The 13,129-nt window shown below is 39.1% G+C and overlaps 1 protein-coding gene across 2 annotated transcripts in view; it reads left to right on the top strand.

Moving 5' to 3' along the window:
- The window catches only part of EXO1 (exonuclease 1), a 47,359-nt gene that overhangs the window by 25,341 nt on the left and 8,889 nt on the right, over positions 1-13,129 (top strand). For both annotated transcript variants that reach the window (XM_045292839.1, XM_004711652.3), the window contains exon 11: positions 919-1,474. In XM_045292839.1, coding sequence (XP_045148774.1) covers positions 919-1,474 — 556 coding nt within the window. The remainder of the gene's footprint in view (positions 1-918; positions 1,475-13,129) is intronic.

Below are 13,129 nucleotides of genomic sequence, written 5' to 3'. Positions count from 1 at the left end.
ACAACCACCCATTCCTTTGCTGTCTCTACAATGAATTTTTCTTTAGAATGGCCTTTTGTAGCAGATATGTCAAGTTCAATACTGCTTGACTGCTACTTCTGTAAGCATTGACTTTGGATCCAAACAAAATGAATTTCTTGACGTCAGTCTTTATTCATTTGTTATGTCTATTGTTCCAGTTATGAGGGTTTTCTTTTTCTTTACATTGAGTTAAGAACCCTCGTGGAGTAGTGATGATGCTTTGGGCTGCTAACTCCAAGGGCAGCAGTTTGAAATCACCAGCTGCTCCATGGAAGAAAGAAGAGGCTTTCTACTCCTAAAAAGAGCCTTGGAAACCCACAAGGGCACTTCTACCCTATCTGTAGGGTCACTGAGTTAGAATTTTCTCATGGCAGGCAGTGAGGGTTTTTTGTTTGTTTGTTTGTTTGATTGTTCACATTGAGTTGTAATCCACGCTGAAGGATACACTCCCTAATGTTCATTAGCAAGTGCTTCAGGGACTCCTCACTTGCAGCAAGCAAGGTTTTCTCATCCGTATATCTCGGGTTGTTAATAAACCTTCCTCCAATCCTGATGCCACATTTTTCCAATAGTCCCACTTCTAGGATTATTTGCTGAGCATACAGATTGAATAAGTATGGTGAAGAAATACATCCTTGATGAATACTTTCTAGATTTTCAACCATTCACTATTCCCTTGTCCTATTTAAATGGCGTTCTAACTAAAATATCTTAACTGTTGAATGTTGGCATGATCATAACTTAAACTTTGCATTGCAAGAACTACATTATCTTTGTTTATGGAAGTATATACTTATGCAACTATTTTTTAAAGAAACTAAGCAATTATTCTATTTTGAATTTTGATGTTCTTATATGAAAACTCAGAAAAACTCATCTATATTTCTGCTGTCCTAGGTTTTTTTGCAGTTCCCTAGATTCTGCGGACTGTGCATCCGAGAACGAAAACAGCCAGCTTTTAGATGAAAGTGTTGTCACAAATGAAGAGACCAAACTAAAAGAATTAGATTGTCTGGATGGCAAGAAACTGGTTGATAAAACTGTAGCACAAAATTCAGGTGATCAGATTCCAGAAGACAAAACCGTGTTTGCTGATGAAGAGTCTCAGACTTTAAAGACTAGCAGATTCACAAGGACCGTCTCACCAGCTACTCAGAGGACTCTGGGTTGTTTTGGTTGGCCTGGAAGCCTTAAAGACTTTTCAAGAACTTCTACCCCCTGTCAAAACACATCACTGCAGCCGTTCCATAGAAAAAGTGTTTCTCCCACCTCTCTGCCTGAGAAGAGTAAGGTATCTGATCTATCTCCATCAAAGAATGATGAGTCAATGGATGAATCTCTTCCCTTAGATGAAATGGGGAGGTTTTCACAATTACAAGAAAGCTTAGGATTATCACCAGACAATTCAAACACATCAGAACTTTCTCAACCTAGTAAGGATTCAGATTCAGAGGTAAGTCAAACAATGAATCCTATAGTTTCAAATTCATGTGAACAGTAAAATAGATTATTATATAATTGTGGAATTTTCCCTGAACTTACAGAAGGAATTGAAACTGTCCCCCTTTTAATCGTTTGAAGTACTTCTTTAACTTATATTTGAAACTCTTGTACATTTACTTTAAATATTACCTCTGAGTCACTGTTTCCATTGACAGGTACCTCAAGTTGCAAGACAGTTAAGGCCTAATCAAACTGATGAGCCATTAAGTGAGAAAATATAAATGTATTCTTTAAATCCTTAATATATTCTTTAATTATTGAGACTATATAAAGAAAAGACATTTTTAATCTGATGACATAATAGTTTTAGCTTTCAGTAAATTAGAAATATTGCTCCTTTTAAGAAGTTTAAAAAAAAATTTATTGTGAATTGGATAAAGATTTACAGAGCAAGTCCTAGTTTTACATGTAATAATTCATATATATTCTGATTCAACCTTCCATGTCCATCCAATGTCCATTCACTTATCCTACTGCTTCCCTGTGTTTCTTGTTTGTATTGCTCCTTCTTTTCTAACCCTCTAAACCAGTGATTCCCACCCTTCCTAATTCCACGACTCTAATACAGTTCCTCATGTTGTGGGCCCCCCCCCCCATAAAATTATTTTTGTTGCTACTTCATAACTGTAATTTTGCTACTCAACCCTTTTGCAAAGATGGGTCTCAGATCATGAACTTAAGGATAAAGGCCATGGTCTTGACCCACTGGTAAAGAGACCAGTAAGCCTGGTGTTAGGATTTTGAATTCTGTTCTGTATTTTACTTCCCTCTATCCAAAAACAAACCAAACTCATAATTCTGACCCATGACCCTTTAGGACAGAGAAGACCTGCCCTGGTGGGTCTCCAAACTGTACTCTGTATGGGAGTCGAATGCATAGTCTTTATCCTGTGGAGCCACAGGGGTTTTCAAACTGCTGACCTTGTAGTTAGCAGCCCAAAGCATAATCACTACACTACCCAGGCTCCCGCTATCGAGGACTTTCCAATCATTTCTAATCTAAGGTGATCCTTTTCAGAGCATTTGGTAGAAGTAACCAGACACTATCTAGTTCTTCTAGTCTTAAGATTGTGAAAACTGATGGTTGCATGACCCATTGGTGCATTGTACTAATTTTTTGCATATTTTTGATTTTCATCACAGGGAGAGATCAATAATTAGTTGGCCACTCAAGATCTTTTAAGACCCCTGTCACTACTCACCAAATTAAGATGTAGAACACTGTTTTTAGCTAAACAAATGGACTCTGGTGCCCCTGACACTATGGTTCTTGTTTCAGGCTGGGTTTTCTGGGGAAACAGGACTAGTGACACTTACTTGTGTAAAAACCCAAAACTTTCTATCAAGAAAGAAACATATCAAATGGACCAGTCCAACTCAAGTCCATGGGGCAGATGCTAGCTACAGGTCCCTCCTGACTCACAGCTGCCGGCCGGTGAAGCAGGAAGACAAAATGGGAACCTGAGAGATCAGTTAGGTGGGTACAGAGGTGCATGGACCCAGCGTCAGCAGGCCACATAGGCCGCCGGCCCCAGAAACCAGGCACAGGATAGACTCAAGCAGGAAGGAGGCAAGGGATGAGAGGCCCATTCCCTACACAGCACCTTGTATAAAAAGCCTACATCCCCAACAAGGTGCCACAAGGTTGTGACCTAATTAATAGGTTGGACCCCTCGTGCCAAGTTGGCACAAAACCCACCCGTCATAATCCAGATCCCCCGGGCCTAGCAACTCATCCTTTCAAGGTGTTGGGTTATCTCTAAGAAATTTTCATAACCTTGTCTCTTGTAGTCTCCACCACATTCATGGGTATACTGCAGCCTAAGTAAACATAGACAAATATATATATTCATTTATGTGTATGCACAGACATATATATTCATGGGTATATTTCCACTCATCCCTCCTGCCGATTCAGCCTACGTGTCTATCCATTCTTGTTTTTATTGTTAAGTGCCATGAGTTTCTGACCCATAACAATCCTGTATACAACAGAACGAAACACTGCCCGATCCTGCGCCATCCTCACAATTTTTCCGATGCCAACTCATAGAAATATCACAATATCACAGCTATTTCATGATATTGTACATAATGCTGTTTGCTTTGGGTGCGTTTAACTTTTGCAAACCTCCCAGTGTTTTCCCCTGCCACCATTTTTCCAAACCTCCCTTTTATTACATATTACCTTCCCTTCCACACAATTTAACACTTGTCTGCTCTCTAGCTGGTAACTTCTCATGCCTCTCTCCTTTCCCACCTCTGGTGGCCATCAAGGAATATTTCTTGTGTGGAAACCTCTTAATGACTTTTTATAATAGTGCCCTAATATAGTAGTTGTTGTTTTTTATTGATTAATTCAACTCATTATACTTTCCTCCAGATTAATCCATATGGATATTTTACAGATTCAGCATTATTCTTTAATGATGCATAGTATTCCATTGTGTATATGTACCAAAGGTTGCTTATCCATTCTTCCACTGGTGAACATTTAGGTTGCTTACATCTCTTTGTTACTGTAAATAGTGCTAGGATGGACATGGGTGTGTGTTCTACAGCTCTTATTTCTATAGGTTATATACTGAGTAACTGGATTGCTGGATCATATGGTATGTCTATTCCCAGTTGTGTGAGGAAACGCCATACCGTTTTGTGTAGCTTTACAGACCCACTAGCAGTGTAGGAGAGTTCCAATCTTTCCACACTCCAGCATTTGTAATTTTCTTCTTTTTTGACCTTTGCTATCAATTCTGGTCTAAGTGATATTTCATTATTCTTGTGCTTTGCATCTGTTGGCCACCTAAATGTCTTCTGTGGTGAGCTGTCTATTCATGTCTTCTACCTATCTTTAATAGGATTGTTCAATGTTTTCCTGTTGAAGTGAAGTTTTCTTTAAAATCTGCAGATTTTTAAAGATTAGTCCCTAGTCTGATATGTCATTGCCATTTTTTTTCTAATCTGTGGGTTCTATTTACTCTTTTGGTGAAGTCCCAATCTAGTGTATCGTGTGTGTGTGTGGGGGGGGGGGTTACATTTTATAGTGTATTTATGCCATGTATTAGGGCCCCTAAGGTTGTGTGTGTGTGTGTGTGTGTGTGTGTCTTGTTACATTTTATAGTGTGTTTATGCCATGTATTAGGGCCCCTAAGGTTGTGTGTGTGTGTGTGTGTCTTGTTACATTTTATAGTGTGTTTATGCCATGTATTAGGGCCCCTAAGGTTGTCCTTATTTCTTTCATTGATGATCTTTATAGTTCTAGGATTTATTTGCATTTAGGTCTATTTTTAATCTATTGGCAAATACTTCACATGTCATACACTTTAGTCATTCTAAATAGTAAGAGGAATTATGTCATCATCACTACAGTCCGTTTCAGAATATTTTCCTTTTGTACTCTTTGTTGTTAGCTCCCTACTCCCACTATTTCCCCCTGCCACACCCTGAGGTAATTAGTAGTCTAGATGCTGTCTGTATAAATTTATTTATCCTAGATTTCATATACAGAAACTCGAGAAAAGAAGCAAACAAAAAAGCCCACCAACTATGACAAAACAAAAACCTCAATCGAAAAGAAAGCAGAAAGTATTAAAAATTGAAACAACATAAAAATGGGTTAAAAGGGAGAGGGTGTTACATTTTAACCTAACTACCATTGACTGCAATGCTCTCTGCCTGGTAAGACTACTCACATCCCTGAGCTTTGGTCAAAGGGGATTTACCGGAAACTTAACCCATATGGGGTCCCTACAAATGGATTTGGGGCTTCCACTGTCATCTGTAGCCTTCTTAAAACCAGGTGTTCACAATCTAAGCTCTGATATGGTTCCCTCCTATGAATTTTGGGGTTGTTTTATTTACAATCCTTGGATCACACAGGTTGGTGTGCTCCTTACATGTGGGCTTAGTTCACACTTCACTTACATGGCTGCTTCTTATAAAAGAAGCCTTTCTAAGATTCCAGATGCTGTTCTTTCTGATAGCCACCTGGCTTCTTCACCAAAGCACACATCTCTCCATTAATCTCTTCATCAGCGTGAGCATCAACCAAGGCCATATCATCAGAACTAATTCTAAGTGAGAGCGCCCAATCCATTCATTTATCTATGGTTTATATGTCTCTATGGTTCACTTTAGAGACATTGTCATCATTTTATGACGCAACATTTTTTATTATGTGGATGAAATTTTGCTCTTTACCTATTTTGTTGAGTGATTTGATCAAGAATCAATGTTGAATTTTGTCCTATGCTTTTTTTGCATCAATTGATTAGATCATGTATTTCTTTTCCTGCGTTTCATGTTATGTTGGATTACATTGATTCTTTTTTCTAATGTTGAACGATCCTAGCATATAGTTGGTGTGATTCTGGCATGTTCATGGTATATTTTGGATATATTGTTGGATCCTTTTGACTAGGATTTTGTTCAGAATTTTTGCATCGATTTTATTGAGGGATATTGTTCTAAAATTTTCTATTCTGGTAATGCCTTTGCCTGGTTTTGGTATCAGTGTTTGGGATCACTTGCTCCATAAAATGAATTTTACCATCCATTTCAATGGTCTGAAGTAGCTAAGTAGCATTGGAGTCAACTCTTCTCTTGAATCTGTGGTAGAATTCGCCAGTGCAGCCATCTGAATCCCAACTTTTTACTGTTGGGAGTTTTTTAAAGACTGGCCAATTTCTTCATGTATTATGGTCTGTTTTTTACATCAGTCTGTTCGTTTAGGTAGGTAATATGTTTCTAGGAATTGATCCATTTCTTATAGGTTTTCAAATTGGTTGGGGTAGAGTCATTTAGAGTATTATGTTAGTATCTTTTATATTTCAGTTGATGCTGTTGTGATGGTACCGATTTCCTTTCTTATTTGTGATATTTGCATCTCCTATTGCTTGATTTACTAGTGGAATGTCAATTTTGTTTATCCTTTCAAAGTAACAACTTAACTTGTTGAAAGTTTTTTCTATTTTCTGATTTGTTTCTCCATTAATCTTTATTAATCTTTTTCATCTAGAGCAGTGGTTCTCAAACTTCCTAATGCTGAGACCCTTTAATACAGTTCCTCATGTTGTGGTGACCCAGAACCATAAAATTATTTTTGTTGCTACTTCATAACTGTAATTTTGCTACTGTTATGAATTGGGTGACCCCTGTCAAAAGGTCGTTTGACCCCCCAAGGGGGTCGTGGCCCACCGGCTGAGAACCACTGATCTAGAGGCTGTAGGCTTATTTTTCTGTTCTTTTTCTAATTGTTGGGTATGTTGGGTTAAGGTGTTAATGTTGGTTCTTTTTTTTCTTTTTTTTTTAAATGTATCCTCCTGTTCCTGTAAGTTGTCCTCTGAATACAGCTGTTTCTGCATCCCAAAGATTTTGGTACATTGTATTTTTATTCTCATTTTTGCCCCCAAGGAATTTTTAAAATGTCATTCTTTATTTCTTCTATTAAACAGTGGTTTTCAAGGGGTATACTGCTGTTTCTATGTATTAGATATTTTTTCCTCCCTTGATCTTATTGTTGGATTCTAATTTTAAAGTTAAGAGTAACTAAAGTGTTCTGATCTAAGAAGATACTTTGTAATATTTTGATGTTTCTCCATCAAATAAGGTTTGCTTTGTGGTCTGATTTATGGTGTATCCTACAGAATGTCCATTTGCACTGGAAAAGAATGTAGACTGTGCTGTTGTTGAGTGGAGTAGTCTGTCTGTATCTAAGAGATCAAGCTGAGGGTTTCCTTAGTTCTTCTGTGTCTTTGTTGAGGATCTGACTAGTAGTTCTGTCCATCGCATTAAAGTTTCTTACTATTGTAGAGTTATCTGTATCTTCAACTCTGTAACAGTTTTGATTAATGCTGCAGGTTTTCCACTGGGTTCATAGATATTTATGGTTTGGTCTTATTCAATTGACCTTTAGTCATGCCCTTTCTTCCCCTTTATGATGGATTTTTGCTTTTCAATATGTGTTTTTCGAAATTAATATTGCCACTCTTTTTTATTGCCATTAGAGCGTAATGTATATATTTTTCAACATTTGATTTTAAGTCTTTGTTGTTCATCATTTTATTGGAAGCTCTTACAGATATCATAACATTCCATAATTCAAATAGATCCTGCATACGTGTACAGCTGTTTCTACAATCAGTTTCAAAACATTTTCTTTCTTCTTGAACTTCTTGGTATCAGCTCCCCTTTATGCCCTCTCTCCCTCACCCTTCCCCCCAGGAACCCTTGTTGTTATTGTTGTATATTATTATTATTATATTATTGTTTAGATATATATGCCATATCTTAACCCCATCCCATATATCCATTCACCTACAATTCCCTTATTCACTCCCCTCGAGTGGGATTATATAGTCATCATTGCAATCAGCTACCCCATTCCCTCCTTCTCCCACCCTGTCTTTCTGTATCCTCAGGCAGTCATTACTCCCATCGTTGTTCCTAAAGGGTCGTCCATCCTGGCATTCCTGCATCTAACAATCTTAATTATACATATGAACATATGTAGGTCTAACAGTATTAATGAGGTGAGACCTAAGCCTTAGTAAGGGGTGGAAATATTAAAGAACTGGGGGCTAGTTAAATGTTTTATCAGTGTTACCGTGCCCTAAATTCCTCCTCCCCTATCCCCCTGCCCCACCCCACCCCAACGACCCCTCTGTAAGGGCCTGTCCAGTTGACTTGCTAGTGGGCTTTGGGTCTCCACTCCTTCACATCAATTTGATTGCTGGTGTTTGAATTTCTGATACCTATTCCATTGACAACTCATGATCACACAGGCCAGTGTGCTTCTTCTTTGTGGACTTCGTTGCTTCCCTGCTTGATGGCCACTTGTTTGACTATAAGCCTTTAAGACGCCAGATGCTATATTTTTTTAATAGCCAGGCACCATCAATTTTCTTCACCACATTTGCTTATGCACCAATTTGTCTTCAGCAATTGTGTAGGGAAGGTGAGTATCATACAGTGCCACATTATTAGAACAATCCGTTCTTCTTACTAGGTGAACTTTTAGTAGAAACCCAAAGTCCATGTGCTTCCTTAATGTATTTACTGTACATATATGTACATGCATAGACAAATATACCTATATATAATTATATATTTACATATCTATATTTAGGCCTATCTATGTTCTCTTTATTCTTGTTTCCTCTTTTGCATTTTTCTTTCCTTCTGCCCCACTATCATGCTTACCCATCATTCACCTCCTAGTAGTTCTTCTCAGATACTTTTCTTTCCTTTTTTAATCATTTTATTGGGGGCTTGTACAGCTCTTAACACAATCCATACATCCATCCATTGTGTCAAGCACATTTGTACATATGTTGCCATCATCGTTTTCAAAACATTTTTTTCTACTTGAGTCCTTGGTGTCTGCTCATCTTTTTTTTTTTTCCTTTCCTCCCTCGCTTTCCCTCCCTCACAAACCCTTGATAATTTATAAATTGTTATTATTTTTTCATGTCTTACACTGACCAATGTCTTTTCTGTTGTCCATTCCCCTGGGAGGGGCTTATATGTGGATAACTGTGATCGATCAGTGCTCTCTTTCTCCTCCCACTTTCCCCTTACCTGCCTGGCATCACTACTCCCCTTATTGGTCTTGAGGGGTTTATCTGTCCTGGATTCTCTGTTTCCACCTCTTATCTGTGTGCATGCTCTGGTCTGGCCAGATTTGTAAGGTAGAATTGGGATCATGAAAGTGGAGGGGAGGAAGCATTAAAGAACTAGGGCATTGGTTCTCAACCTGTGGGCCACAACCCCTTTAGAGGTCGAAGGACCCTTTCACAGGGGTCGCCAAATTCACAACAGTAGCAACATTGCATTTAGGAAGTAGCAACAAAAATAATATTATGGTTGGGGGGGTCACCACAACATGAGAAGCTGTATTAAAGGGTCACAGCATTAGCAAGGTTGAGAAACACTGAACTAGAGAAAAGTTATGTTTCATCGGTGCTATAGTGCACCCTGACTGGCTCATCTCTACCTTGTGACCCTTCTGTAAGGCAATGTCAAGTTGTCTACAGATGGGCTTTGGGATCTCTACTCCGCTCTCCCCCTCATTCACATTGAAGTGATTTTTTGTTCTGGTTCTCTCAGACACTTTTCGATTGATCAAACCTGAACAGGAATGCTACATCATCCTTACCGTCAATTTTATAACCCTTGCTATTCCCCTGTCCCTGTCATTATTGGCTCCCCACTCACCTCCCCCCGCCCCCACCTCCTCCCTTCTCATCTGCCCCAACCGCAGCACCGTGGCCTTGTCATCTCCATGGGGTTACTTATCCTGCCTACCTTATCTAGATATACACCAAAACAAAGCAGAAAAAAAGAAGAGAAAGACCATATAAATAGTTCAAAATCTAACTGGTATCATGACCCAGAGTGGATGAATATCTCTCTGTTAAATAGCGAGCAGGCCCTATTATATAATCCCTCAGCCCAATCCCCTTTTCTTTCAGGGTTCCATATCCCGGGACCCACTTAGCTACCAGCACCTACACCCTTTTAGCTCTCAGTGCTCATGACCGAAAGGCACGCTCCTACAGGTTTGAGTCAGCAGGTCAGATGGCAGGCCACTAATGACTCCCAGGATCAGCAGGGAATATGGCAGGTAATTGGCTCAAGTCCAAAGAACCAGAGATCAATGACCTAGATGCAGGATCTAGACTCAGCAAGAAACACAGCAAGCTTTTCCACAATGTCTACTTATATTCGTAGCAGATTACATCCCCAATGAAATGTCCTTTAAATTGCATCAGGCTGTGACCTGAATATGGGTGTTAATCTTGTAGTGGATTAACTGCTTATAGCAGATCCCGTTATGGATCTACCTTTTGTTAGGTCAGGTCATGGGGAATTACTACACCTTAACTGCCAAACCATTGAGACTCCTGGTCCAACCAAGTTGACACAATCACTGTTAATATATAGAAACCAATTATTTTCATTAGTAAAAAGCTGAAATCGATCAGAATGGAAAAGGAAAAGGCAGTCTCAGCAGTGCCCAACCTAGTGGTCCATTGGTTTCGAATAAAAATGTGAAATGGCATTATATTGCTGTATACTGCAACTTTAATCCTAATGTACCCTTCTGAGGTCATTATTGAGGTTTTTATAATGCCCGAAGATGTATTGGTTGGTGCTTTGTTTTTCTTTCAGCTTAAAACCTTTGTTAAAAATTATTATTAGAGGGGGACAGGAAGGGAGGTGACTTCCTCCTCAGTCCCTCTTTGCAACAGCCAGCCTGACTGCGATGCCTGTCACCCCATACTCTTCCCACCAGGAAGTGGACGTCTAGGAGGCCGGAGAGGGAGCCAGGATGAGACAGCCCCGAGCAGCAGAAATGCGAGCTGCTCTGCCCTGGGTTGTGTTAGTCCCAGAGTAGAAGCTATGGCTGGGCCCACAGCCACCTCTCTTGCTCCTCCACTCTCTGTCTCGACAAAGGCATTATATAACACTGTTGTAATCCCTTTCAGAAGTTAGAAGCCTATTTTACTGGCATTTGTATCCATTGCTTTCCTCAGCAAAGGGTTACTACTTTTGTCATCTAAGAGAAAAAGGCATGGGAATTTTGGTTGAGTATTATTGTCATATTACTAAGATTTGCAGATTAGGTGTAGAACTATTTATGTTTAGATCTTGGTTGGATAGTTTGTTTTTAAGGAAGAAAAAAAAGCTGAAATCAACTTATATACATGAATCTAAAGTCTGTCCCCTGTGGCACACTTTTAAGTTCTCGAGGTACACCATGCAAAACAGTTAGCTGCTTTGCAGCTTTTGCTGTTTGTTCCCCCTTTCACTTTGCCTTCAGCTTATTTATACTTGGTATGCCCATTCTAGTGAAGAGCCCATTAATTTTATTATTACTCTTTTAATGTTCTCATTATTTTCTCTTTATATGGTATTTTATTGATACTATTTGAGTACTACCACAATTGCTGTCTCTTGAACATATTCATAAAAATATCACCATCTATTTGTCGGAATGCTATTCCCACAAAACACCTTTTGGGTTTTCCTTCCCTCTCTTCCACATTCCACCCCCATTTGCATCTTGTTATTCAACTTACACTATAAGCCTTCAGCCATATTTTACGGAGGAACTTTATCTCACATGCTGAGCAGAAATCTCCATACATCTACATCTGAACTATTTTTATGTAGTAATTAGTTAGGAAAACATGAAGCTCCCACCCTTCAAATACACAAAACAAAAGTAGTCCACCTCTCTTACCAGCAGATATGGCAAACTTGCATTCAAAACTAAACCAGCTCACTGCCATCTAGTCAGTTCTGACTCATAGTGACCCCACAGGACAGGGTAAAACTGCATCTTTGGGTTTCCAATTCTGCAGATGTGGATGGGAGCAGAAAGTCTGATCTTTCTTCTGAGCACCTAATGAGTTTGAACTGCTGACCTCCCAATTAGCAACATAACCCACTAAACCACCACTAGGATAGGTGAACTGTGTCTCGATGAACTGAATGGTACGAGTTAACATAAAGATATATAATCTTGTGGTGACTCAGACAGCCGCGGGAACCATTCATTGGGGCTTCATTTTGAATATCCATTGTCATTATATAGTTCTGAAGAAAATATTTCTCCTCTGGAACCTTTGGTTAGAAGTTTGCTATCAAACCAAGATAGATTCTATGGACATTAAAAGTTCACTAACCCTTTTGTTGGGTGCCAGCAAGTCAATTCTGACTCATAGTGACTCGACCCCATGTGGCAGGTAGAACTATCCCATAGGCTTTCCAACAGTGGAGTATATTTCTAGGCCTTTTATCTTTCAGGCCTTTTTTCTTATGAAGGGACCATGAGTTGCACTACCAGGAGTCTTTTCACTGACTTCCAGAAACAAAAAAACCAAATGCATTCGCTGTTGAATTGATTTCTATAGGACAAAATTGAACTACTTCATGTGGCTTCTATAATTGAGTCTTATGGGACCACTGCCATAGCTCCCTCCAACAGAGCTGCTGGGTGGACTTTCAGTCAGCAGCCAGGCACTCTAATTGTGCCACCAATGTCCTTGACCTGGCCTTATTGAGGTGAGTTAGTCTTCGTATCCTCGTGAAAACCTTTTAAGAAATGATTTAGCCCTGAGTTACCACTACTGTTAGAATTTCTGTAAGTTATAACACAAATTCGTGATATACTTTTAAAATATATAATATTGTGTAAAGGTTTGTAGTGATACAGTAGTTAAATACTTGGTTACTAATAGAAAGGTTACTAATAGAAAGTTTGAACCCACCAGCTCCTCTGTGGGAGAAAGACATGGCAGTCTACTTCCATAAAGATTAGCATCCACAAAAACCCTCTGGGTTCTAATCTCCCCTATAAAGTGAGAGGCATAATCTACTTGATGGTAGTTGAGTGAATATTGTATAGAATCCCAATAGGAATGCTTTTTTCCCCCTTCTTCTTTTAAGACCCTCCTTACAAAATACAGAAATGTCAAGTCTTCTGGGTTTGCTTTCATTGGCCCTTTTGAAGGAACTTACATGAGCATGGAGATAATGAGAAAACTTGTTTAGAAAAGTCTTATACTGTGAGACTCAGGGCTGGGAATGGGTCTTAAAA

The sequence above is a fragment of the Echinops telfairi genome, unplaced genomic scaffold (assembly GCF_000313985.2).
Source record: "Echinops telfairi isolate 266 unplaced genomic scaffold, ASM31398v2 ScPeMD7_655;HRSCAF=1070, whole genome shotgun sequence".
Classification (NCBI taxonomy): Eukaryota; Metazoa; Chordata; class Mammalia; order Afrosoricida; family Tenrecidae; genus Echinops; species Echinops telfairi.
Note: the sequence above shows the minus strand (reverse complement) of the source record. Positions and strands in the feature narration are given on the sequence as shown.